Source organism: Thamnophis elegans, chromosome 13 (genome assembly GCF_009769535.1).
Source record: "Thamnophis elegans isolate rThaEle1 chromosome 13, rThaEle1.pri, whole genome shotgun sequence".
Lineage (NCBI taxonomy): Eukaryota > Metazoa > Chordata > Lepidosauria > Squamata > Colubridae > Thamnophis > Thamnophis elegans.
The window spans coordinates 17,471,420-17,484,141 of record NC_045553.1 but is presented as its reverse complement, the minus strand read 5'-3'; the positions used below and the strand labels follow the sequence as shown (position 1 = coordinate 17,484,141).

Here is a 12,722-nt window from a genome sequence, read left to right as displayed (position 1 = left end):
TCCCTAACTCTGGCCCTGTTTTCTGGGTTTCCTTTGAGAAAACAGTTGGCGAAAGTCTGTTCCCCCAGATGTTGCTCCAGTGCAAGGTCTCCTTTCAACATGCCCGTTGTTTCCTTTTATTGCTTTTCAAATGAAATCTGCTTTAGTTTTGTGTTTGTCTGTTCTTTTAAAAAGCTCCATCCCCCTCTGGCTTCCCCAGGCCCGCTGGCAGAACCAGGTCTTCAGTGCCTTCCAGAAATGAGGGCCGTTTTAATCTCTGGGGGGATGATGTTCCAGAGAGAGAGAGCCACCACGGAGAAGGCTCTTCTTTTGGGTCCCACCAGGTGTATCTCCCTCAGGGATGGGACCAGCAGCATTCCCTGCCTCCCAGCTATGATGAGTCGGGTAGATGTGACCAGCAAGAGATGGTCCCTCAGATCACCTGGTCCCCAGCCATAAAGGGCTTTAAAGGTGACAACCAGCACCTTGAATTGCAGCTGGAAGCAAATCGGCAGCCATTGCAGCTCCCGCAAGAGAGGTGATACATGTGCACACCGGGGTCTGCACAAAATCATGTGGCCAGTTGCATTTTGTACCAACTGGAGCTCCCGGATGCTCTTCAAGGGCAGCCCCCTGTAGAGCGCATATGCAATAGTCAAGGCAGGAAGTGACTAGGGCATGAGTGACAGTGAGTAGGGATTGTTGGTCCAGGAAAGGGTGTAACTGGTGCACAACCCACCGTTGTGCAAAGGCCCTCCTAGCCACAACTGCCACCTGCTCTTTGAGCAGGAGTCACAAGTCCACGAGAACCCCCAGATTATGCACAGGGCCTGTTTGGGGGAGTGCCACCCCATCCAGGACCAGAGGTGGCAATTCTCCATGAGCCAATGAACCCCAAACCCATAGCCACTCAGCCTTGCCAGAGTTTAGTTTCGACCTGTTGCTCCCCATCCAGCCCCTAACAGCCTCCAGGCACTGCGAGAGGAAGGACATGGCATCACTTAACTCACCACAGGCCAAGATATACATAAATACAGCTGAGTATCACCAGCATATTGGTGAAATATTTTTTATTTAAGTATTGCATCATGAACATTTTATTCCTGATTTTTTAAAAACTCTAAGCCACTCTGGCAAGAATTACAACATAATTCTGCTCCATCTCATTTTTTTCTCAAGTAGAGATCTGTGGCTTGCTTGGGCTTCTCATTGCTCTGAAAAAAGAACAGTTTGTGGGTTTGTTGACAAATACACAGATTGAATAACTTGCAACAGAAGTTAACCTAAGCACCTTCACATCCATTTCCAAGATATTTTCTCCCCTTCAATGTTTTTTTGTTGAAGAAGCCAGATCTCCGTTCAGCTGTTTGTCTCTGGAAGTAAAACTTGCAGATTAACTTTTGCTCCTTTTCACAAAAGGTCAGAGGCCTGGCCTACATCCAAAAGAGTTAGGTAGTGTGGAATCACCATAATTAATCCACTCACATTAAATGGGAAAGTCTTCAAAACATTGTCAGCCAGCTGGAATATTCTTATATTTTCCTGGCACTGTTTCCATCTTTCTAGGATCTTTGAGCTCTACGGAAGAGCAGCACAAGATCCAAAAGCATAAATGTTATTAGCAGGATCCCCTGCATTCCGTGTAGCCTTTGAGAGGATCACTTTTGTCAACTACTTAATTGTCATTTGATCTACCAGTTGTTCATCATCATATAACTTCAACCAATTTAATGTAAGAGCTGGAAAAATGTCTCAGGGAATAATTTATTATATGTGGTTATACAGAAAGTTTGAACATCCTTGCATTGATTGAATGGAGAAATCTCCTGAAAATTAAATCACAAGCTGTATATCTAATTAAGTCCCGCAGCCTTAACAAGAAATATGTTCAAAGCCAAGTCTATACAAACCAGCATAAATAGTATCAAGGAATATGAACTGATTTAATCAAAAAAAGGCTTACCCTTTTGTCCAAATTCCTAAAGTTTATTACAGAATTCAGTTCCAAAACACCTTTTTGAAAGAGCCCCCAATATTTTTCTTGCTAATCAACTATGAGAATAACTGAGCTGTCAGATTTTTCCTCCAGCATCCGGAAGTGGGGTTTGCCCTCTTGTGAATTCAGGTTTTCCCTCCACCTATTAGATTCGTCCTCAACAATGTTAGTGACTTCCCCGATGCTTTAACTTCCTGCTTGGTAAATACAGGACCATAATAATCGTCTGGAAGGCATCTGATTAGTCTATTCAGGACACTGAATCCTGAGTTTTAATTTTCCTGTTTGGAAGTTAGTCACGCCTCATTAGAAACCCAAAACTTCAAATAGCTGGCAGGAGGTAGACCTGACCACACTGTGAGATCTCAAAGAATCTCCCTAGATGTCCTCAGGACCTGGCTATATTTGAGCCACAAACAAGAGGTCAACCTATTGATAGAACAACAAGCAATGGATGGAAACTAATCAAGAAGAGAACCAATCTACAAATGAGAAATTTCCTGACAATCAGAACAATTAATTAATGGTACGGCTTGTCTTCAGAAGTAGTGGGTGCTCCACAGAGGTGGGTTCCTACCAGTTCGCACCTATTCGGTAGAACCGGTTCGTCAAATCTACCGAACCAGTTAGAAGAGTTTTGACCAGTGGACCCGGAAAGCAGGCCACACCTACAGAAGAGGTTCCAAATTTTTTTGAAACCCACCACTGGTGCTCCATCACTGGAGGTTTTCAAGAAAAGACTGGACAGCCATTTGTCCAGGATGGTATAAGGTCTCCTATTTGAACGGGGTTGGACTAGAAGACCTCCAAGGTACCTTCCAACTCTGTTATTTTGTTATTTGGAATGCATTTTGGGCAACCATTATCCCCTTCGGCAGTCTGTTCCATTCTTTTTTTAAAAAATCTTTTTATTAAACATTCTTGAAAAAAATCCACAAACTTTTACAAGTGTTTAGTTCCCACCTCCCCCCGCAACCCCCCCCCCCAACCTTCCCCTTCCCCCCGGCTTCCCAGAACCAATACAGGGTATAAATCTTTAGCAAAGAGAATCTAAGGTACAGTTTAAGAAAAAAAACCCAAAAAGGTGGTGCACAATGTATTTCCATTGAACTCTAGCTCCTCCTTGCTGGACTAACTCTAGATAATTTATAATTCCTGATCTCTAATCATAAGCCATCTGGAGTTTCTTAATCCCGTATATGTTTTGAGTATAATCAATCCATCTTTTCCACTCCAGTTTGTATCTCTCGTTTGAATGGTCCTTAAGATATGCAGATATCTTGGCCATCTCGGCTAGGTTTCTTACTTTCAATGTCCATTCTTGAATAGTAGGCAAATCTTCCTTCTTCCAGTATTGCGCCACCAACAATCTAGCTGCAGTTGTTAAATGCAATATCAGATTAGTCTCTACAACTATACAATCAGTAATTATGCCTAATAAAAATAACTGAGGGGTAAACTTTATCCTTTTTTTAAGGACATTTTGCATAATCCACCATATTTTAATCCAAAATGCTTTAATCTTTTTGCAAGTCCACCATATATGAAAATATGTAGCATCCATACACTCACATCTCCAGCATTTAGATTGTAAGTTCAGATACATAGAAGGCATTTTTTTAGGATCAAAATGCCATCTGTAAAACATCTTATAAAAATTTTCTCTCAAATTTTGGGCCTGTGTAAACTTTACATTTCTCACCCATATCTTTTCCCATGTATCCAGCATTATTGGTTCTTCAACATTTTGAGCCCATTTAATCATGCAGTCTTTAACTAGTTCTGTTTCTGAGTCAATTTCTATTAGTACATTATATAATCTCTTTATATGCATTGGACTTTTATCTCTAATTTGTTTAAGTAAATTATCCTCGACTTGCATAAAGCCAATTTTTGATCTATTTTCCATCTAGCCTGTAACTGCCCGTATTGAAACCATGTTTGAATTATTTTTTCCTTTTTTAGTACATCCAAGGGTTTCAGTTGTAGTACACCTCTTTCTACAGTAAGAAGCTATCTATGAGTAGTTGCATCCTGTTTTTGTACTATATTCATATTTTCTATTGCATGTCTAGGAATAGCCCACATAGGTATCTTATCATTTAATTTGTATTGATATTTTTTCCAAACCCGCAGTAGAGCATTCTTTAAAATGTGACTTTTAAAATTCTTATCCACTTTTTTGTTGTATAGCAAATAAGCATGCCAGCCATATACCAAATCATACCCTTCAATATTAAGTATTCTATCATCTGTTAAATTAATGCAGTCACTAATTGTAGACAGAACTACTGCATCATAATATAGTTTTAAATTGGGTAATTTCAAGCCTCCTCTTTCATGCACATCCTGCATTATTTTTAGTTTTACTCTCGGCAGCCTGTTCCATTCTTGGACAGTTGACCATTCTTCTTGAAACCCAACTGAAGTCTTCCTCGTAATTTAATCCCCATGACCTCTGGAACAATACAGAACAATTCTGCCTCTTTGTCTACATTACTCTACAGCCCTTTCTTGGACAATGATCACATTCCCCTACAGTCTTCTCCAAGCTTTCCCAACCACTCCTGACCCCATCAGTATTTTCTTGTGAACTTGCTTCCCCTCCAGTCCCAAAATGCGGTGCAGGGAATCTTCTACTTATGAGTCAACTTACAAGAACATACAGGGAATCCTCGACCTATGACTACATTTGGGACCAGAATTTTCATTGCTAAGTAAGGAGGTTGTGACAGAGTCATGCCTGATTTTACAACCTTTTATGTGATGGTTGTTAAGTGAATCATACTGTTCTTAAGTGAATTGGGCTTCTCCCTTAGATTTCACTTGTGAGAAGCTTTTTGGGGAGTTTGCAGGGTCATGTAACCTTGGGAGGATGCAATCATGGCGGCCTGAAGCAAAGGCCTGAATTTTCGTCACGTGACTGTGGGGATGCTGAGTTGGTTGTAAGTAGGAGGCCAGGTCTTAAATCATTTTTTTTAAGTGCCATTGTAACGTGGAATGATTGCCAAATGAAAGGTTGTAAGTCGAGGACTTCTTGTATTAACTTGTCTCCTGATCAAGAGACCTTGACTGGATTGAGTCTTGGTTTGTTTGTCCACGTGATCATATGGGGTCTCTCCCATCCCTTCTTGGGCTATTGCAGGGGTCTCCAACTTTGGCAATTTTACAACTTGTGGACTTCAACCCCAGAATTCCTCATCCAGCCCTGGTTGGAGACCCTTGGCTTATTGACTAGGGCCAAGCATGAAGGTGAATGGTCTCATTTAGTTCAGGCATGTGCCAGCCTCCCTGGTATTCCCTTGGCAAGAGACTTTGTCCTGGGGGGCATTTCTGTAAGGATCCCCAACTCCTGAGGGCTTTTTGTGGGGGCTTCATGTAAGTATTTCAAACAGGAAAGGACAAAATACTCCCTGAAGGAATTTCATGGGAGAAGGTGAAGAGGCTGAGTAGGAGTTTCCCAGGATGTTTCTAGGGTGGCCTCAAATGCTGCCCTGCATGATTTCTGAGCAGCCCATCCATCAAGATGAACTGAGCAGCCCATCCATCAAGATGAACTGAACTGAGGTTCAGAAGCTCTGAACAGGATTTGTCTTGGTAACATCCAGCTCCATCCTCAAAGTCTACCTGCCTCTTTCATGACAATGAAAACCGCTGCAAACATCTCCAGAATTGCAGCTTGGGGCAAGTGTGTCGAATTGTTGATTAGAAGGTCACCTCTCCTTCTCAGAGACCTCCCAGAAGGGAGCTTGAAAGCAGAAAGAAGCCACTATTTTGACCAATAGTGCAAATATTTCCTTAGGATAAAAAAAGAAATCACACGAAGCACCATTTTTATAGCACTGTCTGTATGTTCTTCCCTGGGCTCTCGTCATAAGTGATGAATGCCATTCCCCTCCATGGTAAGGACAGCAGAGTAGGAAGATAAATGCCAGGTCTGTAGTTCACAAGGCTCCCCTCGTCCGGGACTTAATTATAGACGAGAGGGCAGACCTGGCATGTATTACTGAAACTTGGCTGGGCCCGGTGGGAGGAGTCCCCCTCGTAGAGATGTGCCCAGAAGGATTTCAGGTGCTTCATCAGCCGAGAGCCCAGAGAAGGGGTGGGGGTGTGGCTATTGTTATCCGGGAGTCTTTAGTACCTCGTAGGATCCCTGCTCCGGAGCTTGTCAGGTGTGAGTCCCTACTGGTGAAGTTGGACCTCAAGGGTCAAGTGGGTTTGCTGTTAACATATCTGCCTCCCAACAGCGTTGCAGCAGCCCTCCCCTCGCTCCTCGAGTCGGTAGCCGAGCTAGCAATTGAGTTCCCCAGGCTTATGGTCCTGGGGGATTTCAATCTGCCTTCACTCGGTGAACACTCTGATGGGGCGCAGGAGTTCATGGCTTCCATGACAGCCATGGGCTTGACCCAGGTAATCCGGGGCCCAACTCACTCAGCGGGTCACACGCTCAACCTCGTATTCCTCTCGGAGCAGTGGAGTTATGATCTTGGTCTGAGGGGTAATGAGATCATACCCCTGTCGTGGTCAGACCACTGCCTACTGAGGCTTGACTTTCGGAGGCCAAACCCCCACTGTAGGGAGGAGGAACCGACCAGGTGGTTCTGCTCCAGGTGACTTATGGACCCCTTGAGGTTCCAGACGGGGCTTGGGGTTATTCCTGATACTCTCGCCCACAGTCCGGTGGAGACTCTGGTTGCTGCCTGGAATTCGGCAGCGTCGGAGTCTCTTGACCGGATTGCGCCACTACGGCCGCTCCGACGCAGTGGATCCGGAGGCCTCCTTGGTTTACCGAGGAGCTCCGGGAGAGGAAGCGCCGGAGGAGACGCCTAGAGCACCTGTGGAGGTCCGATAAATCCGAATCGAACCGAGCACTCTTAACAACTTGCACCAAGGAGTACATCAGGGCACTGAGGACAGCAAAAAGATCGTATATTGCCACCTTGGTTGCGTCCGCTGAGCCCGCCCAGCCGCCCTGTTTAGGATAACCTGCTCCCTCCTAAATAGGAGGGATACGGGGGACCCCTTGCAGGGTAGGGCTGAGGATTATGTCCAGTTCTTAGCGGACAAAGTTGCTCGGTTTCGGTCGGATTTGGACTCCACCTTTGCAGATCCAGCCGAGGCACAAGAGGATAAATTGGCAGACCACCCCTGGGTTGAGTTCCAGGATGTTGCCCCTGGGGATGTGGACAAGGCCATGAGAGCTGTGAGTGCCTCCACCTGCGTATTGGACCCGTGTCCCTCCTGGCTGGTTGCCAACAGCAGTGAGGTGACACGAGGCTGGATCCAGGCGGTCGTTACCACCTCCCTTCGGGAGGGGCACTTCCCCTCCGCACTTAAAGCGGCGGTGGTGAGACCCCTCCTGAAGAAACCATCTTTGGATCCAGCCGTTCTCAACAATTACCGTCCTGTCTCCAACCTCCCCTTTGTTGGGAAGGTTGTTGAGAAGGTGGTGGCCTTCCAGCTTCAACGGTCCTTGGAGGAAGCTAGTTACCTTGACCCTTTCCAGTCCGGCTTCAGACCTGGTTACAGCACAGAAACCGCTTTGGTCGCATTGACCGATGATCTCTGGAGAGCCAGGGATGGAGGCCATGCATCCATCCTGGTTCTCCTTGACCTCTCGGCGGCTTTCGATACCATCGACCATGGTATCCTTCTGCGACGACTGCGGGAGGTGGGGGTGGGAGGCACTGTTTTGCAGTGGTTCTCCTCCTACCTCTCGGACAGGTCGCAGTCGGTGTTGGTTGGGGGGCAGAGATCGACCCCTAGGCCCCTAACACATGGGGTGCCACAGGGTTCGGTCTTATCCCCCCTACTATTTAACATCTACATGAAACCGCTGGGCGAGATCATTCGGAGGCATGGGATAAGATACCACCAATACGCGGACGATACCCAGCTGTATCTGTCCACCCCGTGCCAACTCAATGAAGCGGTGGACGTGATGAACCGGGGTCTTGAGGCCGTTCGGGACTGGATGAGGGCTAACAAACTGGTACTCAACCCGGATAAGACCGAGTGGCTGTTGTGTTTCCCTCCCAATAATTTGGCTAGTATTCCATCACTCAGGCTGGGGGGCCAAATTTTACACCCCTCAGACAGGGTTCGCAACTTGGGAGTCCTCCTGGACCCACAGCTGACTTTTGACCATCACTTGTCAGCTGTGACCAGGGGGGCATTTGCCCAGGTTCGCCTGGTGCGCCAGTTGCGACCCTACCTGAACCGGGAGGCCCTCACAACAGTCACTCGAGCCCTTGTGACCTCTAGGCTGGAATACTGCAACGTGCTCTACATGGGGCTGCCCTTGAAGAGCATCCGGCGACTTCAGCTAGTCCAGAATGCAGCCGCGCGAGTGATTGTGGGTTCCCCACGGTTCGCCCACATAACACCTATCCTCCGCGAGCTGCGCTGGCTACCTGTTGATCTCCGGGTGCGCTTCAAGGTGCTACTTACCACCCATAAAGCCCTCCATGGTAGTGGATCTGAGTACTTGAGAGACCGCCTCCTGCCAATTACCTCCTCACGACCTATTAGATCATACAGATTAGGCCTCCTCCGAGTTCCATCCGCCAGTCAGTGTCGACTGGCAACTACGCGGAGGAGAGCCTTTTCAGTAGTAGCTCCGACCCTTTGGAACGATCTCCCCGTGGAGATTCGTACCCTCACCACCATCCAGACCTTTCGCACAGCCCTCAAGATCTGGCTATCCCGTCAGGCCTGGGGATAAAGATTGTAATCCGTCCCCACCCGAATGATGAATGAATGTTGTGTTCTATTTTAATTTATGTATTGTTTATGTCTTATTGTTTTGTATTCCCCTCCCTATAAATTGTAAGCCGCCCTGAGTCCCCTCAGGGAAAAGGGCGGCCTATAAATAAATTAAAAAAAAAAAAGAGAATCCCTAAGGCCACCCCTGCGCTCGAATTTCCTCTTTTCTGCTGGACAGGTGAGGGAAGGCTAAGTTGCCCTTTGTTCTTGCAGTGGCCGTTGGGATAGTGGAGAGCGGTTTGGTTTCATCGCTGGTGCAGAAGCTGAAGACCGAGAAGGAGGACATCCAAGAGCTCATCCTGGACACCCTCACAGGCTGCCTGCGAGTTGAAGCCTTCGAGGCCTTGGCTACAGGATCTGTTGCTATCTTGAAGGAGAAGCTGCGGGATCCCTCACGGGCCATCAGGTGCAAGGCTGCCCAGGTCCTCATGGCCATCAGGTGAGGCATACCAATATATGGCACACCTCAGAGGTGCAGAGGGCAGAGGAGCTCCAGGGTAGCTCCGTGTCTGCCAAGAGTGGTTTCCCTCTGGCCTAGTTGACTGGTCAGAAGGGCAAGGCAAGCAGACCAGCCTCAGCTGACCCAAAGGGATGGTTTTCCCACTTCAGCGTCCCATTGGAGGGGAAGAACATGGTCTTCAAAGAAAACGTCTTTCCGGACCTGGTCACCCTGCTGGAAGATGAGGATGCGGAGGTGCGAGCCAACGCTGCCGGGGCCATCATGAATTCGGCAGTGACCACCCAAGGTGAGTGTGGCCATGGGGCTCAGCCCGTTCTCTGTGGGAGAGAAGGGGGGGCTCCCAGGGACACAGCCGGGCAAGCCCCCGGGCTGCACTTAAGGTGTTTCCTTCTCACCATTTTTAGTAGAGATTTTATTTACAATAGCAAAAACAAGTATAACTTAAGCTCAGGAAAAAATAAATAAATAAAAAGTCCAAGGAAACATAAAAACAGATAGAGGAGTGATTTCTAATTTATCACAATTAAAAACAATTAAATGTAGTATAATTATAATTATAATTGAAAATATAAAAACTAATATAAACCAAAGAAAGAGAAAAAGGTGGAGGAAAGGAAAAAAGAAAAATAGAAAAAAAAGAATTTAGAAAAGAAAAAAAAGTTTATAAAAGTTAATTAAGTATGAACAATTTTAGTAATTTTTCACCTCCTCTTAAATTATAACAAATGCTCTCTTCTTCCCATATCCCATCTCTTTACATAAATCTATAAAGCATCATCATTTCAGTCCTGATGTCAATTCCATTATGTGTTACCAAAAATGACATATCTATTTTATTCTTGATCAAATAAACCAACTTTATATTCACTCTCCTCATGAGGAGCAACTGCCAGAGCACATGTGGGCCATCTCCTCTCCTTATCCAGATGGGTTCCAAAGAACTGATCTATTGCCAGTTCTTTGGTCTTTCCTCCACTCATTGTCTCTATTTGAGACATGTCTACTTCGCTATGCCTCCAGCAGAAGTCTCTGGGCTGCGCTTATTATCCTGGGAAGAGGGAAAGGCTCAAGTATGTTTAGAGAAGCAGGACTGGGATTTCCTCTTTCCCCTTAATTTCAGGATAATTTTTCACCTAAATAAAACCTATTCAGCAGTTTTTACTAAAACCCTGGGTTGTGCCAAGGGGGCCAGGAGGCCCACTCAGACCTTCTGGCTGCAGCTGCTTCCATCTCACCTCTTGGTTTACCACTCACTGCTGGCCTCATCTGTTCATTCCCTGCTATATTTTTCTCCGTTTCAGGGAAATATGCTGCTATTAATGCAGAAGCCATCGAGTATCTTCTGCCTTTGATCCACGATGACAAGAGCAAAGTCCGCCTCTATGCTATCAAGGCCCTGACCATGTTGTCAGAAGCCCCAGAAGGCCGCACGACTCTGCTGAAGCACGTGCCGGAATTCCGGAAGCAGCTGAAGGATTCCAGTGAGACCGTGCAGAGAGCAGCCCAGATCGCCATACAGGTCATTGAATGGAAACCTTAGGAAGCCCTCTTGGCAACTGACAATAGCCCTGGGACTGTAAGGAGCCATTTTGTGTGAGGGATAGCTGGCTGAAAGAGAACAGGCAGCTCCCTGGTGAAGGGTCTAGTCTCATTCAGGGGGAAGGAAGAGGGGAGCAGAATGAGAACAGCCTTTAAAGCCCTGAATGGTACAGGGCCAGGTGACCTGATCAAACATCTCCTCCCACTGGGTCACATCCCTCCTACTCAGATTGGCAGAGAGGACCCACTTCAGATCCTGTCAGAACTCCAACTGAAAGGTGGGATCCAAAAGAAGAACCTTCCCTCTGGAACCTCCTGCCTTTCCCCACCCTCCCTCCTGGCTCTGCTGGTTGACTTGGGGTCCAAAGGGGAGGGGGCTGCTGGATTGATGGCAGAATCCACCTCCCCCCTTGCTCTCTGCCCTCCCCCCCCCGTCCATCTTTTTCATTAGCATATTGATGTGTTCCCATTGTGTTCTTTTTCTTTATTTTATTGTTCTCTTTACTTCTGATCTGTTTACACTCTTTTCATTTCTTCCTTTTTATTGTTGTAAGCCACCTAAGGTAGCCCCTCAGTGAGATAGCCGGCAAATAAATGTATTTAACTAAATTTATTTATTAATTTATTTATTAAATAAATAAATACATTGGGGAATGCAGAGATATCACCAACAGGCCAATCCTGCTGATGTGACAGGATCCTGGCCTTGTGTCTTCAGGAGAAATGACTATTGTCCTCTACAACAATTGCAAGAATTATATATGCCTCAAGTCCATATTGATGGGCTCTCTTCTCCTGGAAGAGACGGCCTAAAGGCAAGATGCAAATCTGCCCTGCTCCAAATTCACCAAGACAGCTAAAGAATGCTTGGAAAAGAGACAGGAAGCCTGTCAAGAAGAAGTCTTGTTCTCTGGACCTTCACGACAGATCCCATATCAGAGGGTACTGCCCCCTCTGTTCTGATGGGGTGGATGGAAGAACAGGTGGTAGAGATTGGAGATATCTATCAAGAGGGACGGAGGCAGGAGTCTGTTGGTCCAATAGCATGTAAGGAGGGACGGGCTGACCTAAGGAAAATGTGTGGGAAGCATGGGATGGGATGACAGATGATAAGACAACCATCTGTCCTAATTGATCCATGAAGGAATAAATGATGATGATTTAAGGATGCTATAAAGGATTATGAAACACTGGCAGGGGCATAAAAGAGCTGGGACAGAGGTGGGATTTTCTTCACTCTGTCCAATATAATTGTTGAAATAATTTGCTTCAACAAATAAGAGATATGGCCCAGGAAGAAAGAGAATACTGGAAAGGAGGAGCAGGCTGTGCAGATGTTCCTGGTGGGAAGGGGTCGGGTTCTTCATTAAAGTGAAGCATTTCTGAGAAGAGGCCCTGGCAAGAGACGAGCTGCGTGGCATTTGTGTCACTTGTTTCTAAGTGAGATTCTACCGCAATCTATCTTGGCGCCAGTGTTATTCAACACTTTTATTAATGACCTGTACAAAAGGATTGATGGGCTGCTAATCAAATCTGCAGGTGACACGGAATTGGGAGATCTACCCAACACTCACGATGACAGAATGAAATTGCAGTTCATTTTGAACAGGCTGGAAGACTAGACTGAAAAGTGCCAGAGGGAGAAGTGCAGGGGAGAAAAAGGTAGGACACAGACCAGATTTATACCCTGGAAACACCTGAGGAGGACGTAGCCTAGCTGGCATTATGATACACCTACTAGGAAGACTCAGGTGATCTGGCTTGAATCAGAAGAAGCTGCTTCAAAGGGGAGGATTTCCTTCTGTTCTGTGCTGGTGAGACACTGCTGGAGTGATTGATTATAAACACAACCACAATTCCACTTAGCAACCGCTTTACTTAATGTCTGAGTTGCCCGTCCCAGTTATGGTCACAAACTAAGGGCTATCAGTATTTGCCATCAATTCAGCATCAACTTTTAATGATCACATATATGGACCTTCT

The 12,722-nt window shown here is 46.2% G+C and overlaps 1 protein-coding gene across 1 annotated transcript in view; it reads left to right on the top strand.

Moving 5' to 3' along the window:
• The window catches only part of RSPH14 (radial spoke head 14 homolog), a 40,823-nt gene extending 29,572 nt beyond the window's left edge, over window positions 1–11,251 (top strand). The window contains exons 2-4 of the mRNA XM_032229446.1: window positions 8,954–9,179; window positions 9,350–9,486; window positions 10,502–11,251. Coding sequence (XP_032085337.1) covers window positions 8,954–9,179; window positions 9,350–9,486; window positions 10,502–10,740 — 602 coding nt within the window. The 3' untranslated portion in view covers window positions 10,741–11,251. The remainder of the gene's footprint in view (window positions 1–8,953; window positions 9,180–9,349; window positions 9,487–10,501) is intronic.
• Window positions 11,252–12,722: the final 1,471 nt, after the last annotated feature.